This window comes from Acartia tonsa, chromosome 4, assembly GCF_053477335.1.
Source record: "Acartia tonsa isolate MP-2025a chromosome 4, ASM5347733v1, whole genome shotgun sequence".
Lineage (NCBI taxonomy): Eukaryota > Metazoa > Arthropoda > Copepoda > Calanoida > Acartiidae > Acartia > Acartia tonsa.
Window position 1 is genome coordinate 28,042,085 of NC_137263.1, and position 27,706 is coordinate 28,069,790.

Sequence of the window (27,706 nt, forward strand, 5' to 3'; positions counted from 1 at the left end):
AGCCTTTAAACCAATTTTTTTGTGATTTTTTGACTTTGGGTTGGGTGTTTTTATTGTAAAATGTGTGTCATTTATTGGCATCCAAATCGGTATTTTTCCTTAAACCCAGACCATTATTTGCACCAAACCAAACCAGTTTTTCAGTTGGTTAGTTTATCAATGTGCCAGGGATCCCAAAGTCGTCATTTTCACACAATGTTTTTAAAAAAAGTCGTATATTTCTATTTCATTTTTCAGCAAATCTGAAAAATTTGGTGCACACAAATTTGTATTGCTTTGTTGTTATATTTTTCTAAATTAACCTGTTTTGTAGGAAACCAATATATATTTCTTCGATGTGTTTTTATTGTCATATTTAAGTTATATGTATGAATTTAGAGATTGTATTATAGTTTTTCTAACTAACCTGTTTTGTTCAAAATTTTTACTTATTTGATAATAACTTTTTTTATTACCTTAGCTTCCTCTTTTCTCTACTCACTTCCCTTTTAAAAAGTAGTGTACTCTGAAAAGTAAAAGTCGTGTGATTTTAGTTATTATTGGGATCCCTGCAATATACCCGCTACTCACCAAACCTACACACAAACAGATTACAACAAACTGCAAGAATAAAAAGATACTAATGCTTATTTAAACTTACTCAATATTTACATAGTAGTTAATTAAAGTTGCCTTTTTATGTATATACAGTTGTATATTTTATTTGACTTTTAGTTAAAGTAAAAGTCGTGTGATTTTAGTTATTTTTAGGATCCCTGCATGAATATACCCGCTACTCACCGAACCTACACACAAACAGATTACAACAAACTTCAAGATTATAAAGATATTAATGCTTATTGTTATTTAAACTTACTCAATAGTAGTTAATTAAAGTTGCTTTTTTATGTATATACAGTTGTATATTTATTTGACTTTTATATAACAATGACATTATTTACTTGTTAAACCTTTAGAAAAATATATAGATTTACCTATGCTATTTCCATTAAATATTAATGAAACACATAACTTAATACTAAAAGAAATATTGTTCTTGCATATTCATGCCAATTTTAAATAATTCCTTAGGATTTCTTGTACGTCTGTGTGTTTGTATGTGCAATTTTGAACTTTTTTTCACACATATCAACAAATGGCCGGGGGGTTCGACATGATTTTGAAATGTTAAAAGACTACTTTTTCAGGCTACAATAATCTTAATAAATATTGATATTATTGATGTAATGTTTTTAATAATGTTGAAACGTGAATTAAAGGCATAATTCCCCTTTTCAGAATGAATTAGATTTCTATAAATAAAATGACTGTGCCAAATTCTAGCCAAGGACAAGGGGTTATACCGTTAACAATGACTCAGTCAGGGCTACCGACATTAGCACCTGCTCCATCTCAGCACACTCAACCAATACAAACTAGCCAAATTCAGCAGTTACATTCAGGTATACCAATTTATCTATATCAGTGATCAAAGTATTTTCCATACTCCCAAGATTGATTGCTATCTTAGATCACTTAATTAAGAAATTTTAATTTTCTACAATAAAGAGTTCAAAATTTGGAGACTATGATACATTAAATTTTAAATGTGTTTTATTTTGACTAAATCGTATCCTTAAAAATTCTATAATTTAATTGCTATTACTAAGTATGTAGAGGGGTGGGGGGGGGGGGGGGGTTCAAGTTCTGACACTAGTCTAGGTTTAAGAACCCAAATAGTTTTTAAACACTGCTCAAATTTTACGCATTTTGTACGCCCAAGGGTTAAGGACGTTCACAAACTAAATTAACCATCAGAATTTAACACTGTATGACGTCACTTAGCACTGCTAAAATTGAACGATGGGTACGATCGTTTTATATCATTAAACGCTCTGTAAACACACTTGATGTGGGTCACGTGACCATTGAAATACACTGAATTTTGATTTTGAAGATAATATTAAATGTCTTCTTCTCTATAAAAAGAAGGAATTCGATTCTTAATACATAACTATTAATTTTAAAAATTATTATATTTTAAAAGAAAGATTAATATTTATTCTATATAATAATTTTTTTTATAGACATTTAGGTAATATAAATATGTTCTTGATTTTTTTTTCTCTTATTAATAAATTAAATTTACAAAGAGTGTAGGTAATTTATATCAGAAAAATACAAAGAGGAAATCTTTATACAAAAGTAACAGGATGTATGTATGTATAATTGAAAAAAATCTCTTTTGTTAGGACAATGTTTGTATCTGTACTATGTATCTCAGAGAAACGGTGGCAGCCGCGCCGTTGCTGTAGAAAACGCCGCCGCCGGCGGAATTTTTTTTTATCATTTCTCGCCGAATCAGACAATATTGTATCATTTGAGTACATGTTATTTTTTTCCAAAAATTTTCCACTGCGGTAGGACTTAGTCATTTTTATGTCGAATTTTTATTTACTTAGGCTAAATCCTAATTTAAGGCTTTCAAAGTTTGGTTAAGGCCTACATAATAAAGCAGTTACATGTCCCCCTTAAAAAGAAATCAATTAAACTCGGTATTATTCCTATATGAAACGACGACATTAGAAATATTAATGCAAAAACATATGATTTTTTCTATGGCAACCCTGAACAAGCGTTGTTTACAGTGTTTAAAATTTAACTTTGCTAAACGTTCATTAACACTGACGTATGTAAACAAATGAAATGTCCTTAACCCCTGGATGGTTAATTTGAAGAGTGTTAAGATTTAGCACTGCTAAACATTGTTAAATAAAACGTTCTAAAACACTCAAAGTTCTTAAACCTAGACTACTTTTGCGTAAACAGGGAGTATAGGCTTTGTCTGAGGAGAAACCTTTGAGAACCCCAAATAAAGATAGGTTATTTGCCAGAAAAGTTTTCTTTTGAGATACCTATGTATAGTTTCCCTATTTAAAAAAAAAAAAAATTTCCTCCATGTTAATGTTCTTCAGACCTCTAGGTTGTCTCTGAACTTGTAAAAATAAAAAAAACAATATTTGAATAGTCGGAGGTCCACTTATAAAATAAAATACCTATGTATCTTTTATCTTTAAATATAAATGATATATTTTTTAATTTAACTGTCCAGAGACAACCTGGAGGCCCACAGCATCTATTAAATCTATTCTTGACTTTAACAAATATTCTTTAAATCTACTTGTACTTATTCCCATCCACGTTTTTTTGTGCTTCGCTACTTATGGATGTTGTAATTAGGGTTGGCAATCCGTATCCGGGATCCGGAATCCGGCCAAATTTTGGCCAATTTTGGAATCCCAATCGGATTCTTAATTGGTAGGCTAAAATTAGCGTCATGAGTTTTTTTTTCAACTCGCCCTTTTTGAAGGCAAAGATTATCATCATTAAACCTATATAATATCTTTTAAAATCTGGTTCGATTCTCGGAAGTGTACTATAGAGAACACCATGAACATTAATTTTTAGGATATATGTAGCACTTAAAATTTTTATTTTCTAAATAAAGCCTTTTAAAATATTGCTAGAATCCGGAATCCGCCAAAAATAAGAATCCGAATCCAGTCCAAAAATTTGACGGATTGCCATCCCTAGTTGTAATCCTTGTTTTGATTATAAAGAGTGGCTTTTTGTAAAAGTATAATTAGTTACTGGCAACTTAAGTTGGCAACTGCCAAAAATTATTTCTAAATTTCTATCAAAAGCATCAAATACCTACCTAAAATGTCAATTTGAAACTTTTTGGTTATTGAAGATTAAGGCTTCAAAATTTTGGTATTGGGTCTACTTGCGGCAGTGTTTTAGCAGTTAGAACGGTTTATTTTTTGCAGGGTTACTTCAATTAAACACTAGCCTCTAAGGGCTTTATACCAAGAGGTAAATGAAAAGAAGAAAAAAAAGTAGGTACCTATTACAGGACACCTTGGCTGCAATTATGGATATATACAGGGTGAGTCAGAAAAAACTGAGTTTTTCGATTTTCGTAAACAACCAGAAGGAATACAGAAAAAATAAGTATATATCCTTGTCCTCTGTAAAAAAGCACATCAAACTTGTAAAAGGTGTTTTTCATTATCTCTAAAAATGCGGCCTCTATGATAGGTGTATGGTGTCAAAAAATGCCTTGTGTGAAAAATGTTGATCAAGAAAAATTAAAATAACTCTTCTATTTTGTATCAAAAAATCTTAACATTTCAATATTTATTTAGAAAAGGGTCTAAGAAAAGTACTTTAATGAGTTTTAAAGGTGAAATGCTTTTTGGCTCCTCACAAAAGCATTTTTAGAATACTGCAATTTGTCATTTTTTCATATTTCTTGATTGTGATGCATGTGGTTTAAAAGAATCTTCTATAATAACGTAGCTTATAGTAAAAAGAAAAAAAACCTTTTTATTTGACAAAAAAATCTCTTAAGATTAAAAAGTTGTCAAGGTTTGAATTTTTAAAATGAAAATGCCTTTTAGAAACCCTACCCTATTTAAATGAAGTTATTATGATGGATTATAACACACAAGTATAATTTGTCAAAAGGGATTTTGGAGATTAAATCCCGTCTTGCACTAAATATAGAGGAAATTCAGGGGGAGGGGGTAGGAATTTAGGTAACAAGATGAAATATTTCTGGTCATGAGCTGGTTTTCCGGTCATGGAGTATTAAATCTTATAAACGTTTGATTTATAATGTGATAAATTATTTAAATAAATTGTATTTTTAAGATGTTAAATATTTACAATCTGTTGAATACAAATTTTAATAATCAAAAAATATGTTTGTTTATCTTTTTAGAATGGTAGACATTTTTTATTATAAATAAATCTACCTATAAAGTACAAAATAATGGCCGAAAAAGTCATCACACACACTTTTTGAAATCTTTGTGCTTTAAAAAGCGCCGTTGTTTTTAGAAATATTCAAAAACACCTTTTCTAACTTTAATGTATAGGTATTTTTATAGAGAACAAGAACCTATAATTGTTTTTTCCACATTCCTACTGGTTGTATCAGAAAATCGGAAAACTCAGTTTTTTCTGACTCCCCCTGTAAAAAAATTCAAGTTTTTATGGCCTTCTGCAGTTGTTACCCTGGAATTCACAGAATTTAGATACAAAAATCTCCCAATAGAATGTTTTTAATTATTTTGTTTTGTTTTACCTGCCATTTAATAAAAGTTGCAACAAGAATAAACATGAATATTCCCAGTCCAGCCGTTCGCCGACGTTTTGAGCTTCTGCCGTTTTCCGCCGCCAACCAAAAAATAACATAGTCAAATGATTCCATATCGCTTAACTCTGCGAGAAATGCTAAAAAATAGCAGTGAGCGGCGGCCACGCCGCATTTTTTTATGAAAGATATGAACACCAATATGCATATTTTTTCTTCAAATATGTAGATAACAATCAAAAAGGTTTAGCGTATCATTTGCAATTTTATTAATGGTTTCAGAGCTTCGCTTTTATGATTGTTCTCATCCTTGTTTTAGTGTCAACTAGACATTCTAAATCATTAAATATTTTTTTTCAAAAATCGTTTGAATAATACTTAAAGATAACTCAATATCTATAACTTGTTCGTTTGTCCATCCATATTTAAAAAAAAACTAAATATCGATTTTTGATCCTAAATAAACAAAGATTTGCATACACTTTTTCTGTAACTTGGAAATTTCTATTTTTACACCTGTTTAATATGCTCTTCTATGTAAACTTCAAGATATCATTATTTCTACTACACCTATCTTTTTTTAGGTTCTCAATCGGCAGGGCCCTCACATCAAACAATAGCTGGTCAACCAATGGCCCTTCAACAAGGATTAGGCCAACCGCAATTCTTGATTCAACAAGCCGCATTTCCTGGTGGTCAACAATATACTACTTTTCCCCAGTTTGCTTACACAAATCAACAAGGACAAATAGTTCTTCAACCAGCACCACAGTTTTCCATACAAGGGGGTAATCCTGGACAACAAGGTCAGCAAGTGATTTTAACAAACCTTCAACAAAAATCTGGACAACCCCAAATGATAGTATCTACACCGGGTGCAACTACAAAGCAAACACAGCCAACTTATACAATAACAAGCTCAGGTCCCATTCATATGCAAAGTGGGACACAACCTGGAGGCCAACATCCAACATTTATGATTCCAAATCATATGACTCAGAATATACCAAGTCCCGTAAGTATGTCAACTTCAAATGGACCATCAAGTATAAATGGATTAAAAGTGGCAGATGGAAAACAAATTAGTTGTTCGCCAAGTCAAATAAATGGAACTTCAAATACACCTCAATTTGTAATTCCAGCTCCTGGAATGACTTATATACCTACAGCAAATGGGACTCATCAAATCATTCAAAATGGTCAACAATTAATTTTTAGATCACCTGTTCCACAAGAACAACATGTTATGTTTTCATCCTCTCCACAACAGCATCAACATCAGGTGCAACCCACATCAAATATTGCTCAAGTTCCCAACAACCATATGGGATCTTTACAATTACAGGGTCCTAGATCACTTGCACAGGGAGCACCACCTCCAGGGAAAACATCCATTTCAAGAGCTATCGCACCTTTACCAACAACAATTAGTCAGACAAATAGTCGAGTAGGGTTCAGTAATACTATAGCTACGGGACAGGGTAGTCCAAAAACGAAACAAAAGATGTCTCCACGTGGAGCAGGCAATAATGCTGGGCGCCCATCTTTACCCAAAAGTGCTCCGAATAAATTCGCGCATTCTGGAATAATAACAGAACCTGAAAAAGTATCTGTAGCTGGTTCGGTTTCAATCGATGCTCAGTTAAATATGAATAAAATACCAGCTATAACAGATACCAGGTCCCAATCTCAACTTAAAGGACCACCCAATCTTTCTCCAATGATGCTTTCATCAGATTCTGCTCCGATATCAACTCCTCAATTAACCAGCTCCTTTCAGCAAGAATTTTCTACATCTTCAATTGTTAATCCTTTATGCACATCAGATCCAGTGTCTGCAGTTTCTCTGATTACTAATGTTAATTTGAGTGAACAAAACATAAATTCACCTAAAGAAACAAAGGAGGAAGCAACTATAACCTCAATAAACCTACCTGATATCTCAACATCCTCCTCAAAACCGTTATTGATGAAAAATATCTTGCAAACCGACTCGAAAGAATCTTCTACCATGACTCCAAAAGCAGTTGTCAAACCTCAAGTTCTCACTCACGTTATTGATGGTCATATTATCAAAGAATCTTGTCAACCATTTCCTGTAAGCCCAGTGAAAGGTAAAATTTATACCATCTGTCATTATATGCGACCATTTTGTAATCATTGCGTTATTTGCGTGTTAAACTTGACATGAGTTTACTTTGATTAGTTGAATAAAAGAAACGGCTTACGTCAGTTTTAGGACAAAACTATAAATACTTTTTTTTTGCTTTAATTCATTTAGTAGGTACCTATAGAACTAAATATTTTTCTAAGGGAGTGGGTGGGTGTGACACTTTTTGAAACCAAATCTAAAGGTCACAGGAACTCAGCTTAAAAAAACAGTTACAGCCAGCGTTGCGGGGCCGTTTGATTGGTGCAGCTCCGGCTCCGTGAAGCCGCCAGTGAAAATAACGGCTCCGGCTCCGACCTAAAATCAAGAAAACTTAACTCAACATATTTTTTTGCCAAATCTGTTTTTTACTTTTGAAGGTTTTAAAAGTTCAATATTTGATAACAATGGACTTAAAAATCTTATAATGGGCATTTGCACACAACACAACAGAGTTACCAATTATACTAACTTATACCTAATTATAATAATGAAAAATCTCTTATTTCAGCTAACCACCCGGAGCCGGAGCCGTTTTTTAACGAAAATTACGGCTCCGGCTCCAGCAAAATATGGCGGCTCCCGCTCCACAACGCTGGTTACAGCACTGAAATTTAGCATGGCAGTCTCTTTAATGAGGAACAATGTAGAACTGTGAAGAAAAGGCGGCAAAACCGGCGCTCTCGCTAAAAGCCGCCGTCTCCCTTATATTTTCACTTGACACTTTAAATATTCTAACATTTCACTTAACTAATAAGTTTCAATTAAAAAAATGAAGAATATTTTTATGAGAAAAACTAAGATTCTAGGATCATTTCTTCTGATTTGTTCACGTTCTTCCATCATATTTAGAGCATCAGTAGGAATTTCATTGACTACTCTCATTATTCTGCCCGCCCGGTTGTATTGAAGAGGTTGGTGAGAATTGACCGATCCACTATGACCGACGTGTTGTTACAACAATGTAATTTGGCATGACAGTTTCTTGTTTGTCTCAGATGATTCAAAGGGAGTTGGCGGAAGTGACACTTTTTTAAACCAAAACTAAAAGTCAAAGGAACTCAACTTAATAAAGAGTTACAGCTCTGAAATTTGACATGGCAGTTGCTTTAAAGAGGTACAATATGGAACTGTGAATAAACGGCGGCGCTTCCGACGAAAATTGCCGTTTCCCACCCAATTTTGTACATTTTTATGAAAAAAGTAGGTACATTCCTGATTATTGAAAATTGTCTGAAATGGCGAGAAAAGGCAAAAAAAAATTCCGCCGCCGTTTCTTCAGTTATTTTTCCCCTTTGTAGCAACTGACATGCCAAATCTCAGAGCTGTATATCTAGGTATTTAGTTGAGTGTTATATTTGGTTTCAAAAGTGTCACTTCCGCCCCCTCCCTTTATCTAATTTGGCGAGAATGTATAAAGAAAATTTCGGCGGGTAACGTCGGTTTCTTTACAGTTCCACATTCTACCCCAAAAAAGCAGGGATGTGGAGCCGTTTGATTTTGGTCCTCTGAAAATGACGGCTCCGGATTTGGCTCCAGCTCCGACCTAAAATCAACAAAAACTCAGGGGTGTATATTCTGCACAAGATTCATTTTTTTCCCCTGCTGCAAATTTTTTTATTTTTTTCCCTCTTGGTTTTTTCAAGCAAGGAAGGGGTAAAATTGAAAAAAAATTCAAAACTCTTTATTTTATTTATATTTTACCCCCTCCCACACATTATTTTAGTTTTTTTCAACGAGGATAACAGAAAAATGAAAAAAACATATTTTTTATTTTTTTACCCCCTCTCCCCCTCCCCATCAGCAGGGTCAATTTTAAAAATATACATCTCCTTCAAAAACTCAACAAAAAGTCTATTTTGACTTTTGAAGGTTTAAAAGTTCAATATTATTTTTGAGAAAAATGGACTTGAAAAACGTAAAAGGTGCATTTGCACACGACACAACAGAGTTACCAAATTATAATTAATAAAAATTTTCTTTTTTCGCTACCTAACCCGGAGCCGTTATTTAACTAAAATAACGGCTTCAGCAAAATATGGCGGCTCCTCACCTCCGGCACCGCATCCCTGCTATAAAGCAACTTTCAGTGCTGTAACACTTTTTTATATGCATTTCTTTAACTTTTAGTTTTGGTTTCAAAAAATATCACACCTGCCTCTCCAAGGGGGGTGGGGGAGGGGGGTCCTTTAGTGTTATTACACAATCAAGTATAATTTCAAATAAGTTTATTACAATGTTAGGCGATTAAAATGAGGTATTAAATACTATCTAGCTCCAAAATATATATCTTCTAGAGCAATAATAAGTTTAAAGCAATGGTACTTTTTATCTTAAGAGTTAAATTACTAACACCAATGTATTCACAAATGACTTATCTACAGTTAAAACACTTCAGTCCATTTAGTAGTGAAGCTACTCTATAGTTCGAAATATCCGTCTGTCCGTCCGTCAGACACGAAGTAAGGAAAATTTTCTCTGCTCCTATTTATTACGGGATTATGCGCAAATGGCACTTAGAATCTGAATTTCGTTATGAAACTTGGCATTAGTAATCCTTGGTCAATGGTAGGTCTATTTTCTTTAAATCGAACAAAAAATTTGAAAAGAAACGGCTCGACTTTTTAAATCATATTTTTGCTTTAATTCCTGTTAAATGATTGCAATAACTAGTACCGGCCATGGGTATGATGCATATATAGAACTCGTCACGTATAGGGCTTGTGATGTGACTATGGGTAGGTTTTTATGGGTGATGAGCTCAAAAATACCAACAAGAATTGTGACTGACCATACAAAGACAGCTGGGAAGTTTTTGAGCTCAGCACCCATAAAAACCTACCCATAGTCGCATCACAAGCATCATACTCTTGATAACTCCCAGCCTTTTCAGCCGTTTCTATTCGGTAAGCGGCTGGTACTAAAAGTTTTAAAATGAATTAAAGCAAAAATATGTTTCATAAATTTGAGTTCTGAAAATAGCAACAACAATAAACGGCTCAGTCACCTGCCGTTTCCAATTACTTCTCCGACGTTTTGTTCGATATAGGGAAAATAGACCTACCAAGGATTACTAATGTCAAGTTTCATAACGAAATTCGGATTCTAACTGTCATTTGCACTTGTTTCTCTATCATGACTAAAACACACCCATGGCAATACATTTTTTCACAAAGGGGGGGGGGGGGTTAATGCAACCATCTCGTAATCAGTGATTAAATGGCACTTAGAATTCGAATTTCGATCTGAAATTTTGCATGAGTAATCCTTGGTAAGTCTATTTTCCCTAAATTGAACAAAAAGTTGGAAAAGTGACGGCTGGCGGCTGGCAGCTCAGCCTTTTTGCCGTTTTTTGCCTATTTTCAGGGCAAATTCATCATTTATTACGTAGGAATCAACTTTTAAAAACATATTTTTGGTTTAATTCATGGTAAATGATAGCAATAACCATTTTTTAAATTTCTAGTAACAGCTGCTAAACGGCTAGAACCGGCTGTTAACGGCTGGGAGCTGCCAAGATTATGAAGGGTAGATATGGCTTGTGATATATCTAGGGGTAGGTTTTTATGACTGCTGAGCTCAAAAACACTACCAAAAATAGTGGCCGCCCATTTATTTGGCAGCTGGGTAACAGCTGCAGCTCAGCTGGGAGCGGCCAAGAGTAGAATGAGTAGATAGAGCTTGTGACGTGTCTAGGGGTAGGTTTTTATGGGTGCTGAGCTCAAAAATACTACCAAAAATAGTGAAGGCCGATCCATATGGCAGCTGGGTAACAGCTGCAGCTCAGCTGGAAGCGGCCAAGAGTAGAATGAGTTGAATCAGTACATAGGGCTTGTGACGTGTCTAGGGGAAGGTTTTTATGGGTGCTGAGCTCAAAAATACTACTAAAAATAGTGGCGGCCCGTCCATATGGCGGCTGGATAACAGCTGCAGCTCAGCTGGCAGCGACCAAGAGTAGAATGAGTAGATAGGGCTTGTGACGTGTCTAGGGGTAGGTTTTTATGAGTGCTGAGCTCAAAAATACTACCAAAAACAGTGGTGGCCCATCCATATGGCAGCTGGGTAACAGCTGCAGCTCAGCTGCCAGCGGCCAAGAGTGAAATGAGTAGATAGGGCTTATGACGTGTTTAGGGGTAGGTTTTTATGGGTGCTAAACTCAGAAATACTACCAAAAATAGTGGCAGCCCATCCATATGGCTGTTGGGTAACAGCTGCAGCTCAGCTGGGAGCGGCCAAGAGTAGAATGAGTTAATTGAGTACATAGGGCTTGTGAGGTGTCTAGGGGTAGTTTTTTATGGGTGCTGAGCTCAAAAATGCTACCAAAGATAGTATCGGCCCATCCATATGGCAGCTTGGTAACAGCTGCAGCTCAGCTGGGAGCGGCTAGGATAGAATGAGTTGATAGGGATTGTGACGTGTCTAGGGGTAGGTTTCTATGGTGGCCCATCCATATGGTTGCTGGGTAACAGCTGCAGCTGTGCAGTAAGCCTTTGTTTAAGACTTAGCTCTAAGCACTTTTTGGTACTATTAAAGGATAACCAAATATTGAATATTTCAGTATTGATTTAGTTGTTAAACAGCTAAAAATGGCTGAGAACAGTTACCAACAGATAAAAGTAAAAGTTTAAGACATAGCTTGTAATGTGTTGGGTAAGTTTTTATAGGTGCCAAGCTTATTAATACTCCCCAAAAATAAAAAGGCCCATCCATATGGCATTAGGGTAACGGCTGCTGCTCAGCTGTAGCTGTTACCCAGCGGCCATATGGATTGGACCCCACTATTTTTGGTAATATTTTTGAGCTCAACACACCTATAAAAAGTTAAAAACCTACCCCTATATTGCTATATCTACAACATATACTTTTGGCTGTTGATAACTGTTTTCAGACATTTTTGGTAGTTTTCAGTGAAACCTAGAAATTAAAAAAGTGTTACTAGTAATATGTTCATGAAATAAAGTTATAATGTTAATTGGGCGAAGTTTAATTCTACTGAAATAATAAATTTTTTGATATCCTTGACACATCACAAGCTATGTCTTAAACTTTTATCTGTTGGTAATTGTTCTCAGCCAATTTCAGCTGTTTAACAACATAATCAATACTAAAATATTCAATATTTAGTTAACCTTCAATAGTCCCAAAAGTGCTTACAGCTGAGTCTTAAACAACGGCTTACTGCACAGCTGCAGCTGTTACCCAGCAACCATATGGATGGGCCACCACTATTTTTGGTAGTTTTTTGAGCTTCGCAATCATAAAAATCTACCCCTTGACACGTCACAAGCCCTATGTACTCATTCTACTCTTGGCTGCTCCCAGCTGAGCTGCAGCTGTTACCCAGCCGCCATATGAACGGGCCGCCACTATTTTTAGTAGTATGTTTGAGCTCAGCACCCATGAAAACCTACCCCTAGACACGTCACAAGCCCTATGTACTCAATTAACTCATTCTACTCTTGGCCGCTGGCAGCTGAGCTGCAGCTGTTACCCAGCTGCCATATGGATGGGCCACCACTATTTTTGGTAGTATTTTTGAGCTCAGCACCCATAAAAACTTACCCCTAGACACGTCACAAGCCCTATCTACTCATTCTACTCATGGCCGCTCCCAGCTGAGCTGCAGCTGTTACCCAGTTGCCAAATGGATCGGTGGCCACTATTTTTGGAAGTATTTTTGAGCTCAGCAGCCATAAAAACCTACCCCTAGACACGTCACAAGCCATATCTACCCTTCATTCTCTTGGCAGCTCCCAGCCGTTTTCAGCCGGTTCTAGCCGTTTAGCAGCTGGTACTAGAAATTTAAAAAATGGCTATTGCTATCATTCACCATGAATTAAACCAAAAACATTTTTTTAAAGTTGATTCCTACGTAATTAACAATGAATTTGCCCTGAAAATAGGCAAAAAACGGCAAAACGGCTGAGCTGCCAGCCGTTACTTTTCCAACTTTTTGTTCAATTTAGGGAAAATAGACTTACCAAGGATTACTCATGCAAAATTTCAGATCGTAATTCGAATTCTAAGTGCCATTTAATCACTGATTACGAGATGGTTGCATTAAACCCCCCCCCCCCCCTTTAGGGGAACGTGATTTTCTCGGCTCCTTTTTAGATTGAAGTCTGAAACGTTTTTTCGATATTCCAATCATTATAGAGTTCAAAAAAATATTTAACATCCATGGCGGTCGGACTGCTTTTTAGAACGTTTTTTTGTTGCTATTTTCATATTTTTCACATTTTTGCTCATTTCTTTGTTTTTTTTGTTGGATTTTCAAAAAAAAATTAGAAAAGGGTAGGGTAGCATGTGGTAATTCAGGTCAATTTTTTTCTTCCTAAAAAACATACTTTTAATAACTTTTTTCAAAATATTTTGCAGATTCTTACAGTTTTGGCAATAAACTTGATGCCTGTCTTGGTCCCATTAAGATCTCGCACATAGAAGTTTGTCAAAATTCGGTCTAAAGAGAGGCGGTTGGCATGGACCGGAATTAAAATCCGGTCATTTGACTTTGGGGAGGTGGTACACCCCCTTAAAATATTTTTATCGATATTTTAAGCTATATATGGAAAATTTAGATCATAAGCTTTCTAACGGTAATAGTCGTATGCAGATCGGACAATTTTTTTACCTTTTTTTCCCATTTGAAAAAAAAACAAAATGCAAACTTTTTTTTTGAATCATACTTTTCATTATATTATTTTTTTTTAAGCTTTATACATATAATAGAGGCAATTGCTGAATCGCAGATCTTGGAATTTTTTGAAAAATTATTTTTTCCTAAAAAAAATAATTTTAAAAATCCTACCAGTTTTTGCAGCAATTCTTAATACATTATTTCTTGTCTCAAATTGGCTAAGTTTGTCCTACAAGGGTGGTTAAGGTGTCTAAAGATGCAGAATTACATGGCTGACAATAAATGGGGTCCAACTCTAATATTTCAACACATTTTATGCAACAGGAATTTAGAAAAATACAAAATCTTGAATATGCAGGGTGACCACGGTGTTGTACTATGTTGTACTATATATATATTTTTTTTTATTTTCATTTGAAAATTTATATATTTAGTACAATGACATTGTAATATAACATTGTACTTACAAAGTAAAATTTTCAGAAATATTTTTTTTACCTGTCTTTTTAATATTATAATTACGATTATTGTTTATACTTTCTTGGTAGGTACTATCCTCTTAATATATTTTTTTTTTCAATTAAAAAAAGATTAGTATATAGCTTTATCTGTATATTGCTAGATGACCAAGTTAAAGGCATGCCACAAACATACTATTTCCACTATTTTTGCATACTATGCATACTATTTCAACTATTTTTTATGACATAAAATTTTTTAAATCTTAATATTTTAGGTAACTTAAAAAATTCCTTTTTTTGATAATGGAAAGAAAACGAAGTAGCGGGTTTTGTCGTATTTTCACAGTAGCTTTTCTCCTATTTCTAGTTCCTGCGGGGGAGGCTCTAACTCTGCAGGACAATCATTACCATTTACCTAACCTTTAAAAAGCTACTGAGTAAATATGACGAAACCCGCTACTTTGTTTTCTTAGTATAGAAGTCATCCCCCTTTTTTCTTTCTTTAGCCCATTATCCTTCTTGTACATGGTCGCCGTCATCTGTTGCCAGATTTAGGAAGCTGGCTGCGTCAGTTGGATTTGTCCAGAGGCTTTAGACAGTGAGATTTGGCTTTCCGGGTCAGTTGAATAGGTGAGCAGAAGTGTGGCTGTTATCACAGTTAGGGCATTAATCAATGATATTTTGCTCAATTCTGGCCTTGTAGCTGTTGAGAAATTGACTAACCATATCTCAGTTGGGCCAATGTTGATCTGGTAGTTCAGGGGATGTTTTTCTCAGTCTCGTTGATAGCAGGTGGACGAGTGTTGAGAACTTTGTTATTAGAAATGGCTAAAAGTGAGTCCTTTACAGAGTTGGTGAGTATGACTTTGAGTTTTTTCTCGTAGTTGTCCACAGTCAGATTACGAGCAATAGGTGTTGCTGCATGTCCAAACTTGGATAGAAGTGCTTGTTTCATCTGACGGGGTGGAGGTGGTCTGTACAGGTCAGTGTGATTAGGATGGCCAGGTATTCACCGACTTTCCTTATTGTGAATTTTAGAGGTTTTTTTTAAACAAAACTATTTAGTTTCTTGTTTTCCAGTAAAAGATAATTGCACGACATTTCTAAAATGGTATTGTATTACGTTTTAAGTTAATATTTGATTAAATGGCAGGTAAAACAAAAAACAGTTACAGTGATGGTTCTTATAGAGATGAAAGTTAATCAAACCAATAGGATCTTATATGTATATTGCCTAAATAATGCTAGAACACAATCCTAAAAGTTTCCACTTTGCCATTTCACCGACTTTCCTTAATGTGAATTTTAGAGGTTTTTTTTTATACAAAACTATTCAGTTTCTTGTTTTCCAGTGAAAGATAATTGCATGACATTTCTAAAATGGTATTGTATTACGTTTTAAGTTAATATTTGATTAAATGGCAGGTAAAACAAAACAAAATAATTAAAAACATTCTATTGGGAGATTTTTGTATCTAAATTCTGTGAATTCCAGGGTAACAACTGCAGAAGGCCATAAAAACTTGAATTTTTTTACAGGGGGAGTCAGAAAAAACTGAGTTTTCCGATTTTCTGATACAACCAGTAGGAATGTGGAAAAAACAATTATAGGTTCTTGTTCTCTATAAAAATACCTATACATTAAAGTTAGAAAAGGTGTTTTTGAATATTTCTAAAAACAACGGCGCTTTTTAAAGCACAAAGATTTCAAAAAGTGTGTGTGATGACTTTTTCGGCCATTATTTTGTACTTTATAGGTAGATTTATTTATAATAAAAAATGTCTACCATTCTAAAAAGATAAACAAACATATTTTTTGATTATTAAAATTTGTATTCAACAGATTGTAAATATTTAACATCTTAAAAATACAATTTATTTAAATAATTTATCACATTATAAATCAAACGTTTATAAGATTTAATACTCCATGACCGGAAAACCAGCTCATGACCAGAAATATTTCATCTTGTTACCTAAATTCCTACCCCCTCCCCCTGAATTTCCTCTATATTTAGTGCAAGACGGGATTTAATCTCCAAAATCCCTTTTGACAAATTATACTTGTGTGTTATAATCCATCATAATAACTTCATTTAAATAGGGTAGGGTTTCTAAAAGGCATTTTCATTTTAAAAATTCAAACCTTGACAACTTTTTAATCTTAAGAGATTTTTTTGTCAAATAAAAAGGTTTTTTTTCTTTTTACTATAAGCTACGTTATTATAGAAGATTCTTTTAAACCACATGCATCACAATCAAGAAATATGAAAAAATGACAAATTGCAGTATTCTAAAAATGCTTTTGTGAGGAGCCAAAAAGCATTTCACCTTTAAAACTCATTAAAGTACTTTTCTTAGACCCTTTTCTAAATAAATATTGAAATGTTAAGATTTTTTGATACAAAATAGAAGAGTTATTTTAATTTTTCTTGATCAACATTTTTCACACAAGGCATTTTTTGACACCATACACCTATCATAGAGGCCGCATTTTTAGAGATAATGAAAAACACCTTTTACAAGTTTGATGTGCTTTTTTACAGAGGACAAGGATATATACTTATTTTTTCTGTATTCCTTCTGGTTGTTTACGAAAATCGAAAAACTCAGTTTTTTCTGACTCACCCTGTATATATCCATAATTGCAGCCAAGGTGTCCTGTAATAGGTACCTACTTTTTTTTCTTCTTTTCATTTACCTCTTGGTATAAAGCCCTTAGAGGCTAGTGTTTAATTGAAGTAACCCTGCAAAAAATAAACCGTTCTAACTGCTAAAACACTGCCGCAAGTAGACCCAATACCAAAATTTTGAAGCCTTAATCTTCAATAACCAAAAAGTTTCAAATTGACATTTTAGGTAGGTATTTGATGCTTTTGATAGAAATTTAGAAATTAATTTTTGGCAGTTGCCAACTTAAGTTGCCAGTAACTAATTATACTTTTACAAAAAGCCACTCTTTATAATCAAAACAAGGATTACAACTAGGGATGGCAATCCGTCAAATTTTTGGACTGGATTCGGATTCTTATTTTTGGCGGATTCCGGATTCTAGCAATATTTTAAAAGGCTTTATTTAGAAAATAAAAATTTTAAGTGCTACATATATCCTAAAAATTAATGTTCATGGTGTTCTCTATAGTACACTTCCGAGAATCGAACCAGATTTTAAAAGATATTATATAGGTTTAATGATGATAATCTTTGCCTTCAAAAAGGGCGAGTTGAAAAAAAAACTCAAGACGCTAATTTTAGCCTACCAATTAAGAATCCGATTGGGATTCCAAAATTGGCCAAAATTTGGCCGGATTCCGGATCCCGGATACGGATTGCCAACCCTAATTACAACATCCATAAGTAGCGAAGCACAAAAAAACGTGGATGGGAATAAGTACAAGTAGATTTAAAGAATATTTGTTAAAGTCAAGAATAGATTTAATAGATGCTGTGGGCCTCCAGGTTGTCTCTGGACAGTTAAATTAAAAAATATATCATTTATATTTAAAGATAAAAGATACATAGGTATTTTATTTTATAAGTGGACCTCCGACTATTCAAATATTGTTTTTTTTATTTTTACAAGTTCAGAGACAACCTAGAGGTCTGAAGAACATTAACATGGAGGAAATTTTTTTTTTTTTTAAATAGGGAAACTATACATAGGTATCTCAAAAGAAAACTTTTCTGGCAAATAACCTATCTTTATTTGGGGTTCTCAAAGGTTTCTCCTCAGACAAAGCCTATACTCCCTGTTTACGCAAAAGTAGTCTAGGTTTAAGAACTTTGAGTGTTTTAGAACGTTTTATTTAACAATGTTTAGCAGTGCTAAATCTTAACACTCTTCAAATTAACCATCCAGGGGTTAAGGACATTTCATTTGTTTACATACGTCAGTGTTAATGAACGTTTAGCAAAGTTAAATTTTAAACACTGTAAACAACGCTTGTTCAGGGTTGCCATAGAAAAAATCATATGTTTTTGCATTAATATTTCTAATGTCGTCGTTTCATATAGGAATAATACCGAGTTTAATTGATTTCTTTTTAAGGGGGACATGTAACTGCTTTATTATGTAGGCCTTAACCAAACTTTGAAAGCCTTAAATTAGGATTTAGCCTAAGTAAATAAAAATTCGACATAAAAATGACTAAGTCCTACCGCAGTGGAAAATTTTTGGAAAAAAATAACATGTACTCAAATGATACAATATTGTCTGATTCGGCGAGAAATGATAAAAAAAAATTCCGCCGGCGGCGGCGTTTTCTACAGCAACGGCGTGGCTGCCACCGTTTCTCTGAGATACATAGTACAGATACAAACATTGTCCTAACAAAAGAGATTTTTTTCAATTATACATACATACATCCTGTTACTTTTGTATAAAGATTTCCTCTTTGTATTTTTCTGATATAAATTACCTACACTCTTTGTAAATTTAATTTATTAATAAGAGAAAAAAAAATCAAGAACATATTTATATTACCTAAATGTCTATAAAAAAAATTATTATATAGAATAAATATTAATCTTTCTTTTAAAATATAATAATTTTTAAAATTAATAGTTATGTATTAAGAATCGAATTCCTTCTTTTTATAGAGAAGAAGACATTTAAGACATTTTTTACAGGGGGAGTCAAAAAAAACTGAGTTTTCCGATTTTCTGATACAACCAGTAGGAATGTGGAAAAAACAATTATAGGTTCTTGTTCTCTATAAAAATATACATTAAAGTTAGAAAAGGTGTTTTTGAATATCTCTAAAAACAACGACGCTTTTTAAAGCACAAAGATTTCAAAAAGTGTGTGTGATGACTTTTTCGGCCATTATTTTGTACTTTTCAGGTAGATTTATTTATAATAAAAAATGTCTACCATTCTAAAAAGATAAACAAACATATTTTTTGATTATTAAAATTTGTATTCAACAGATTGTAAATATTTAACATCTTAAAAATGCAATTTATTTAAATTAAATTATCACATTATAAATCAAACGTTTGTTAAGATTGTTCAGATTTAATACCTTATGACCAGAAAACCAGCTAATGACCAGGAATATTTCATCTTGTTAACTAAATTCCTCCCCCCTCCCCCTGAATTTCCTCTATGTTTGGTGCAAGACTGGAATTATTCTCCAAAATCGCCGCCCCCTTTTGACAAATTATACTTGTGTGTTATAATCCATCATAATAACTTCATTTAAATAGGGTAGGGTTTCTGAAAGGCATTTTTATTTTAAAAATTCAAACCTTGATAACTTTTTTATTTTTAGAGATTTTTTTTGTCAAATAAAATGTTTTTCTTTTCTTTCTAATATAAGCTACATTATTATAGAAGATTCCTTTAAACTAAATGCATCACAATTAAGAAATATGAAAAAATGACACACTGCAGTATTCTAAAAATGATTTTGTGAGGAGCCAAAAAGCATTTCCCCTTTAAAACTCATCAAAGTACTTCTCTTAGACCTTTTTCTAAATAAATATTGCAATTTTAAGATTTTTTATACAAAATAGATGAGTTATTTTAATTTTTCTTTTTCACACAAGTCATTTTTGACACCATACACCTATCATAAAGGCTGCATTTTTGGAGATAATGAAAAACACCTTTTACAAGTTTGATGTGCTTTTGTACAGAGAACAAGGACATATGATTATTTTTTCTGTATTCCTTCTGGTTGTTTCTGAAAATCGAAAAACTCAGTTTTTTCTGACTCACCCTGTATATTTTTCATTGATTTAAAAATGCAAACCTCCTCTAATAAACCCCGAACCACTTCATTATGCATTTCAAAAAAATCAATTTAAGCTTAGATTCAAAAAGATTTTTTTATGGAATTGAAGGAATTATATTCTTGTTTCATTAATACACACTTTTCAACAGTTATTAACTTAAATTAGGTGTTTCATCTATTTATAGCAATAAAAAAAGAAATAATTCATGAAATTGACTGAACCATAACATTATGCAGTTTTTACAATTCCTTTCCATATATCATTTAAAAATCTATTCAAAGTAAAACCTCTGGTATCGCATCATTGTACTTACTTTAATTAATAAGACACAACAAAAAACATATAAAATTAAACATTTTGAAACAAAAAATCATTTATGTAAAGAAAACAATGAACAAAAAATAGTAAATTCAATTGAATCTATAGCCCATGGCCGTTTGACACTTCAGAATTCTGGTATCCATGCTAGAGGTAAGCTTTGATATACTGGAGGCCGGAATAGGGGCTGCAGCGAGTTTAATGGCCTCCCAGAGGTCATCTTTGCTAGAAAACTGCTGGCCATCCCTGTAAATCTCATACTTTATGAGACTCCAGAGGTTCTCTATCGGGTTTAGGTCAGGTGAATATGGTGGCCAGTTCATAATCTTGTTCCCCTTGATACGTTTCTTCTCCAAGAAGCTGATAGTTAGCAGCATGGGCATTATCAAGCATGAAAATCACATTTGATTTCTCAGATCTTTTAAGCTTATTGTACCATGGTAAAAACCAGATGTTGAGAAGATCTATGTAAGCCTCAGAGTTAAATTTATCCTCTTATGGTACTCTAAAGGGCTCAAGAAGTTGATCCCCCTACATTCCAGCCCAAAACATCACACCCACACCCCCTTGTTGCCTCTGAAATCTTGTACCTGCTTCCCTCCCATGAAGAACCCAACCTGTTGCCCAACAATCTGGTCCATCAAGGCTAGCACGGCATTCATCTGTGAACAAAACCTGCTGGAAGTCTGTCTTTATGTACTGTTTGACAAATTCTAGCCGTTTTGAACGGTGAGCAGGGTTAGGGGGCAGGATACCTGGCGAGATTTGACAGTACCAAGCCTTTTCAAGATACGATTTTTCGCTGTTTTAGGTATATTTTCTACCCCAGCCTCTTCAAATACTCTGGCACTGGTAAGGTGTGGGCTCCTTGCTAAAACAAGCTTGATTTTGTTCAAATCACGAGAGGAAACCTTTTTTATACCTAGCTTTGCAGGGGGTTTCCGGTGCAGAACCCCCTCGTTAAAATATCGCTGAATTGTGCAGTGATCTCTACCCAATCTTTTAGAAATATCCAAAGTATCAAGTCCCTGTGAAAATAATATATGAATTTGACTCATTTCACCTTGATTAAGATCTTTTTTCTTCCCCATTTCGTCTGAAAAACAATATTTGCATAATGAAGTGGTTCTATAAAAATCAAAAAAATATTGTTATTGATTGATATTTAAGCATTTTATTTTAAAAAATATTCACTTTCTTCAATCACATGTGTTGCTTTAACAAATTTAAACAATGTAATGTAAATCTGTACACTTACAGACTACCATAGACAAAATATCCACAAAAATGTAGATAGCATAATGAAGTGGTTCGGGGTTTATGATGAATATTAACATAGACTTTATAGACTAAAATAATTGACTAAAAGATGTTTTATATGCACACTTGTGTTTTAAATGCATGCAATTTCATACTAGATATTTTATACAATTTTTACATACTATTGCACACTATTTACTATTTCCTACATTCTATTTTATACTATTTTGACAAATTAGGTTAATTAAAGACTAGAAATGCCCTGCTGGGTTAGGGTAGGACCTTTGTGTATGTATAGTAGGGTGGGTCGATTTTGGACATTTTTTTCTGAGACCAAAGCGGGGATCTGCAAATGATTTTTAGGAGTATAATCCTAAGTCTTAAAACCGCCATTCAATTGTATAGCTATTTGTAAATGGGTGTCAAAAATTTATCGAATTAGAAATATGCGTCATGGTGCACCCAGGAAAGGCACTGAGGAGTAGAATCAGGAACTTTTGACCGTTTCTAGCCTGAGAAAACCTCTACAAATTGGACAATTCTCAATAAACCTTAAAAAATTATGTTTTTTTAGTCATTTCTAAGGCTAGGAACAAGATATTTTGAAACGGACAAAAGTTCCTGATTCTACTACTCAAGGCCTTTCCTGGGAGCACCATGGTGCCATAGTTATAATTCAATAAATTTTTAATCTCATTTACAAATAGCACTACAATTGTATGTATAGTTGTTGGTAAAAGATTGGTAAATAAAGGGTAATGAAGCGAAATATGACTTTGACTGACATATAGTCGGAAATTCATTATTTAGCCCTCTAGCACTAATAGCAACTGAGATAATAAATGGAAAGCATTTGTATGTCGTCTTTGCACATTTTTTTTATTAATTAAATACATTTTTAAGTGGTCGCATTCTAAATCTCAATTTTTAAAAATTCTTTTTCTGTCAAAAATTTTATTTAAGTTAGTTTTATCTGTTGCACATCCCCTCTTTGTCTAATTCCGATATGAACCCACCCTAATGTATAGATTTAGATTCTCAATCTAGGGGCTAGAAAAAAGGGGTAGGGTTCACTTTTGGTGGCCATTAAGCAATATCCTTATAATAAAGTAACAGGATGTTTGTGTGTTTGTATGTTTGTACCGAAGGATCTCGCTAACCGCTGAACCGATCGGGTTCTCCTTAACAGGGTAGCTTCTCATAGGTCTTGGGAAGGTTTATAACTATTTTCTTGGGGGTGGGACACCCCCAACCTCCCCAAAAAATGAAAAATCCCCCCCCTCCAAAAAAATTTTTAATTTTTTGAACTAAAATTAAAAATGAGGGGCGGGCACCCTCCCCCCCAAAAAAGTTTTTTTCGCCCCCCCCCCCCCAAATTTTTTTTCTAGGGGCGTAACCGCTAGTAATATTTATCGTACTATATTAATTATAATTTTGGTACTATATTAGTTAAAATTTTGTGTACTACATGGTACTTTATGAAAATTTTTATGAACTATTTGTAAATTTTGAGTGGTCACCCTTAATATGTACTTTAAATCTTGGAAATAGAACCCATATCCTGTAGAGCTTTTGTTGGGGCATGCAAAGAGCTTTCTATAGACACCCTAAACACCTTTCTAGCTCAATCCTAGATTAAATTTAAAATAAATTTAGCTTAATAATGCTACCAAAAAATCCTAGTTTTTTTTTTAAATCCTCAGATTTTTGGCTTGTCTGAATAGAATCACACTTTTTATGTTTTTTCTTCAAAATGATTTTTATTTTAATTAAATGTTATTAACCAAAACTTGAAATGAAGGAATGAATTGTCGTTGGCAAAAATGTGTGAATTTCTCGTAAGTAGTGGATTTTTCCATTTTAATTCTTCTTGCTGACGTTTTGGTGGACTATTAAGAAAGTATCACTTTAAAATGTAATTTTGCGGATCAATTTTTTTTATTTTGTAGTGTGGATTAGAAAGAATCCTGTATATAACAAACATGAATAAGATGCATCATTTAGATATATAATGTCTACCTTCTGTTTAGGTACTGTAAGAAAAAAATCCGAGAGAAACGAAGATAACAAACAGCCAAACATAGGAACAAAACGCGGGCCTGGAAGACCGCCCGGTTCAACAAATAAGGCTCTAGAAAACGTTAAAAGTTACAATGAACCAGTTGAGAAAAAAATCAAATCAAAGGAAGACTTTTCTCCTAAGACGAACTTATCCGTTTCGTCTTCTGGGGTGTCATCAACAACAAAATCTTCCCAAATGCAGAGTTCAATATTACAACAACAAACAATTTTTGAAATTTCTCAGAAACCATCGTCACAAAATTCTTTACCTTTACCAGCGCAAAACATAACACATCCTAAACTTACAAATAAACCTCAGACTTCACATGTTAGTAATCTTCGTGGGAACCCACTGAAATGGAATGTAACCGAAGTATGTGATTTTGTGAAATCATTACCTGGATGTGGGGAGTACGTTGACGACTTTGCACAACAAGAAATTGATGGTCAAGCCTTAATGCTTCTGAAGGCTGACCATCTTATGACAGCAATGTCAATAAAACTTGGACCAGCCCTAAAGATCTGCTCTCACATCGAACAAATTCGTGACGAATTAGCAAAATTGTGATGAATCTCTTTTTAAAAAAGTGCAAAAATAAAAACATTCTTTTTAGTGCATCATGAAACTTGAAACTTTAATGTATATAATTTTTGATTATTAATATGAATATTTTCTTGTAAACTTTTCTCATTGTGTTGATCATCAAGTGTCCGTAAAAATTTTTTATCTATAAGCAGCTGTTTGCAGTGGATTTCAGCAGTGTTGTATATTTTTTTTGTATTTAAAATTGCTTGAAATTAGACATGAACAAAGCTATTTTTAAAGCTCTACAGTGACTTCACGTATTTTAGAAGCGAAAAACCTTTTTAGTAGCGAAGCTACTCTATAATTCACTTTTTTGTAGCGAAGCTACTCTATAATTCACTTTGTCCGTCCGTCAGTCAGTCCGTCCGTCAGTCAGTCAGTCCGTAACGCTATGGGGGAAATGGGATTTACTCAGCTCCTATAAAAGATAAAATGCTGAAATTTTTTGACAACATTCCCATCATGAAGGAGCACAATTGACTATAAAACATCATTGGCGTTCTGACCGATTTTTAGCAGGTTTTAGGCTATTTTTATTTTTTTCACATTTTTCTCCATATCTTCAGTGTTTATGGTCCGATTTTCAAAATTTTTTCAGTTATAGATAACAAAATTAAATTTCCCGTCTTTTAAAGAAAACAATCATGACGGCCAGACTGCCTTTTTAGCAGGTTTTAGGCTGTTTTTTATATATTTAACATTTTTCTCCATATCTTCAGTGTTTATAGTCCGATTTTCAAAATTTTTCAGTTATAGATATCAAAATTAAATTTCCCGTCTTTTAAACAAAATAACCATGACGGCCAGACTGCCTTCTTGGCAGGTTTTAGGCTATTTTTATATATTTAACACTTTTTTCCATATCTTCAGTGTATATGGTCCGATTTTCCAAATTTTTAAGTTAAGGATTTAAAAATTAAATTTTTTGTCGTTTTATTAAAACTACCATGACAGCCAGACTGCGGTTTATCAGGTTTTTGGCTATTTTTATATATTTTACTTATTTCCCCATATCTTTGTTTATTTTGATGCAATTTTCAAACTTTTATGGGATATCAGTATCATAATAATTTTTACTATTGTTATGAGCATCTTTAATATAATTTACTTTGACCATCGTCATCATGCAAAATAAAACAAGGTTTCATGTTTATTTTATCCAATAAATCTATTCTTGATTTTAGTAAAAACCTTTTAAATCTACCTGTACGTATTCCCATCAACGATTTTTTGTGCTTCGCTACTTATGGATGTTGTCATCCTTGTTTAACTGTTTACTCAACGTACATTTTTGTAACAATTTTCAGGGTAAATACGAATCACAAAAGGCATAGAAAATACTCTCATTTTAGTTCTATTTAACGAAATTTGTAACTGTCCCTAGAGGTTAGGGGCGAAGCCGCTAGTATCAATTAAAGTAGACAATTTTTGTAGATAAATTACAGAATTTACTACTATCTATAATACAAAGTAGAATGATACCTACTTGTCCTGTTGTGGTTTTAGGCTATATTTTTGGGGGATGTGACACCCCCAACCCCATCAAAACAAATAAATCTCGTACAATCTAGCATAGTCTAATGTTTCTATCAATGATTTTGAACGACAGAGATGGGGTTTTAAAAAATGCCGCGTTTTTTCGACAATTTTTTAGACATTGATTGAACGAAGACGATGGGATTTCAACACAGAGTATCCAACTTAGGAATTCAAAATTTTAAAATTATTTTTATATCTGTGTTAGACATTATACAAATGGCTAAAATAATAATTTAAAATTTTGAATTCTTAAGTTGTATACTCTGTTAAAATCGTACGGGGCATTGATTGTTTTTAACAGAGTATCTCTGATGGGTTTTTAAAAGATGCCGCGTTTTTTCTCGACATTTTTTACGCTATGAATAACAAGCGCGGCATTCGCGAAATCTAAACAGAGTATACAACTTAAGAATTAAAAATTTTAAAATTATTATTTCAGCCATTTGTATAATGTCCAATAGAGCTCTAAAAAGATATATTAATTAATATGCAGCAAAAATGGATTTAAGATAATTTGTTTTTCTTTTAAAAAGGCTGTACCAACAAAAGCGAAATAATTAAGTAAATAGTTGTATACTCTGTTTATATTCCGCGAATGCCGCGCTTGTTATTCATAGCGTAGTAAATGTCGAGAAAAAACGCGGCATCTTTTAAAAACTTATCTCTGAGGTGGGTTATTGAGTCAAGAATGCGGAGATGGGTTTTTGAAAGATGAATGCCGCGTTTCTTGATTGATTGATTGACTAAACAGAGTATACAACTATTTATCTAATCATTTCGCTTTTGTTGGTACGACCTTCATAGAATCATTTTAGAGCTGTTTTAGGCATTATACAAATGGCTAAAATAATAACTTTAAAATTTAGAATTCTTAAGTTGTATACTCTGTTGAAATCAAAAGAGCTATTTTTTTACTATCATTATCTTTTTACCATATGAATTGAAATGCTTTGTAAGCAAGAATTTTACCCAAAATGAAAAGACACATCATGATTCAGCAAAATTTACTTAATCCATAGTAAAAAAATAAACTTTAAAATCCTAATAAAAATCTATGTGGAATATTATAAACATGAACAATCAATTCCAAATGAATTTTGTATTATATCATATGTATGAAATGAGATGAAAGCAGTAAATATATATAACAAATAATGTGCATGAAATAGTAAAATAAATGTTGAATCACAAGAAAAACAAATTTTCTTATTCATTATTAATTACTAGGTCCTAGGGGGTGGAGGCAGTTGACTTCTTAAACTGTTTTTAACCTATTTTTAAAAAATATATAAAAAATATACTATGACAACAGTAGAATCGGACTGCAGAGCCTAAATTTGAATTAAGTCCCCAATAAACTTTTTTGGGGGGATTTAAAAATTAATTTTTACTGATGCTCTGGTCATTTTTGACCAAAGCAAAAGGTCTTTTTTTTATTGGGGTAAAATTCGTAGCTTTTAGAGTGTTTTGCTTCATAAATCTTGTATTCTGGTATAGAGTAAAATTAGGCCTTTTGATTTCATCTAAAGTAATTAATTAAAAAAATTATTCTTTATAATATATCAATGAATTAACATTAACATATTTGTGTTCTATCACTTATTTTAAAAACATAAAAAATGGCTGTAAAGGGTTAAATGACAACAAATGTTTATGCAATACAACAAATTTATTTTTGTCACATATACAAATGTGATATAATTGTTATTAAGAATCATGGTTGGTACACTGTTTTTTGCTGTACAATTTTAGTTGTAGATGTTTTAAATCTTTTTGTTGGATCAATTATTGAAATGTTTTAGTTATTAGTGCAATT

General features: G+C 33.1%; 1 protein-coding gene across 13 annotated transcripts; it reads left to right on the forward strand.

Moving 5' to 3' along the window:
- Positions 1-557: 557 nt before the first annotated feature.
- On the forward strand, positions 558-27,091 carry LOC145316655 (uncharacterized). Of its 13 annotated transcripts, none has more exons than XR_013878630.1 (4): positions 558-1,442; positions 5,725-7,254; positions 23,735-26,642; positions 26,767-27,091. XR_013878630.1 is itself a non-coding variant. In XM_080157324.1 (3 exons), exons 1-3 carry the CDS (start codon positions 1,304-1,306, stop codon positions 24,331-24,333), a joined length of 2,268 nt encoding a protein of 755 aa, XP_080013450.1. In that variant the 5' UTR covers positions 558-1,303; the 3' UTR covers positions 24,334-27,091. The 13 variants fall into 13 exon arrangements, 1 of the variants encoding a protein (XP_080013450.1); XR_013878631.1 differs by having other exon boundaries at positions 26,792-27,091; XR_013878632.1 differs by having other exon boundaries at positions 23,735-25,659; positions 26,757-27,091.
- The last annotated feature ends 615 nt before the right edge of the window (positions 27,092-27,706 follow it).

Bases quoted from the DNA above. Each gene is read 5' to 3' on its own strand.
- LOC145316655 (XM_080157324.1), top strand. From the start codon at position 1,304: ATGACTGTGCCAAATTCTAGCCAAGGACAAGGGGTTATACCGTTAACA. The intron at 1,443-5,724 runs GTATACCAATTT...ATCTTTTTTTAG, and splicing joins AATTCAGCAGTTACATTCAG to GTTCTCAATCGGCAGGGCCC. The intron at 7,255-23,734 runs GTAAAATTTATA...CCTTCTGTTTAG, and splicing joins TCCTGTAAGCCCAGTGAAAG to GTACTGTAAGAAAAAAATCC.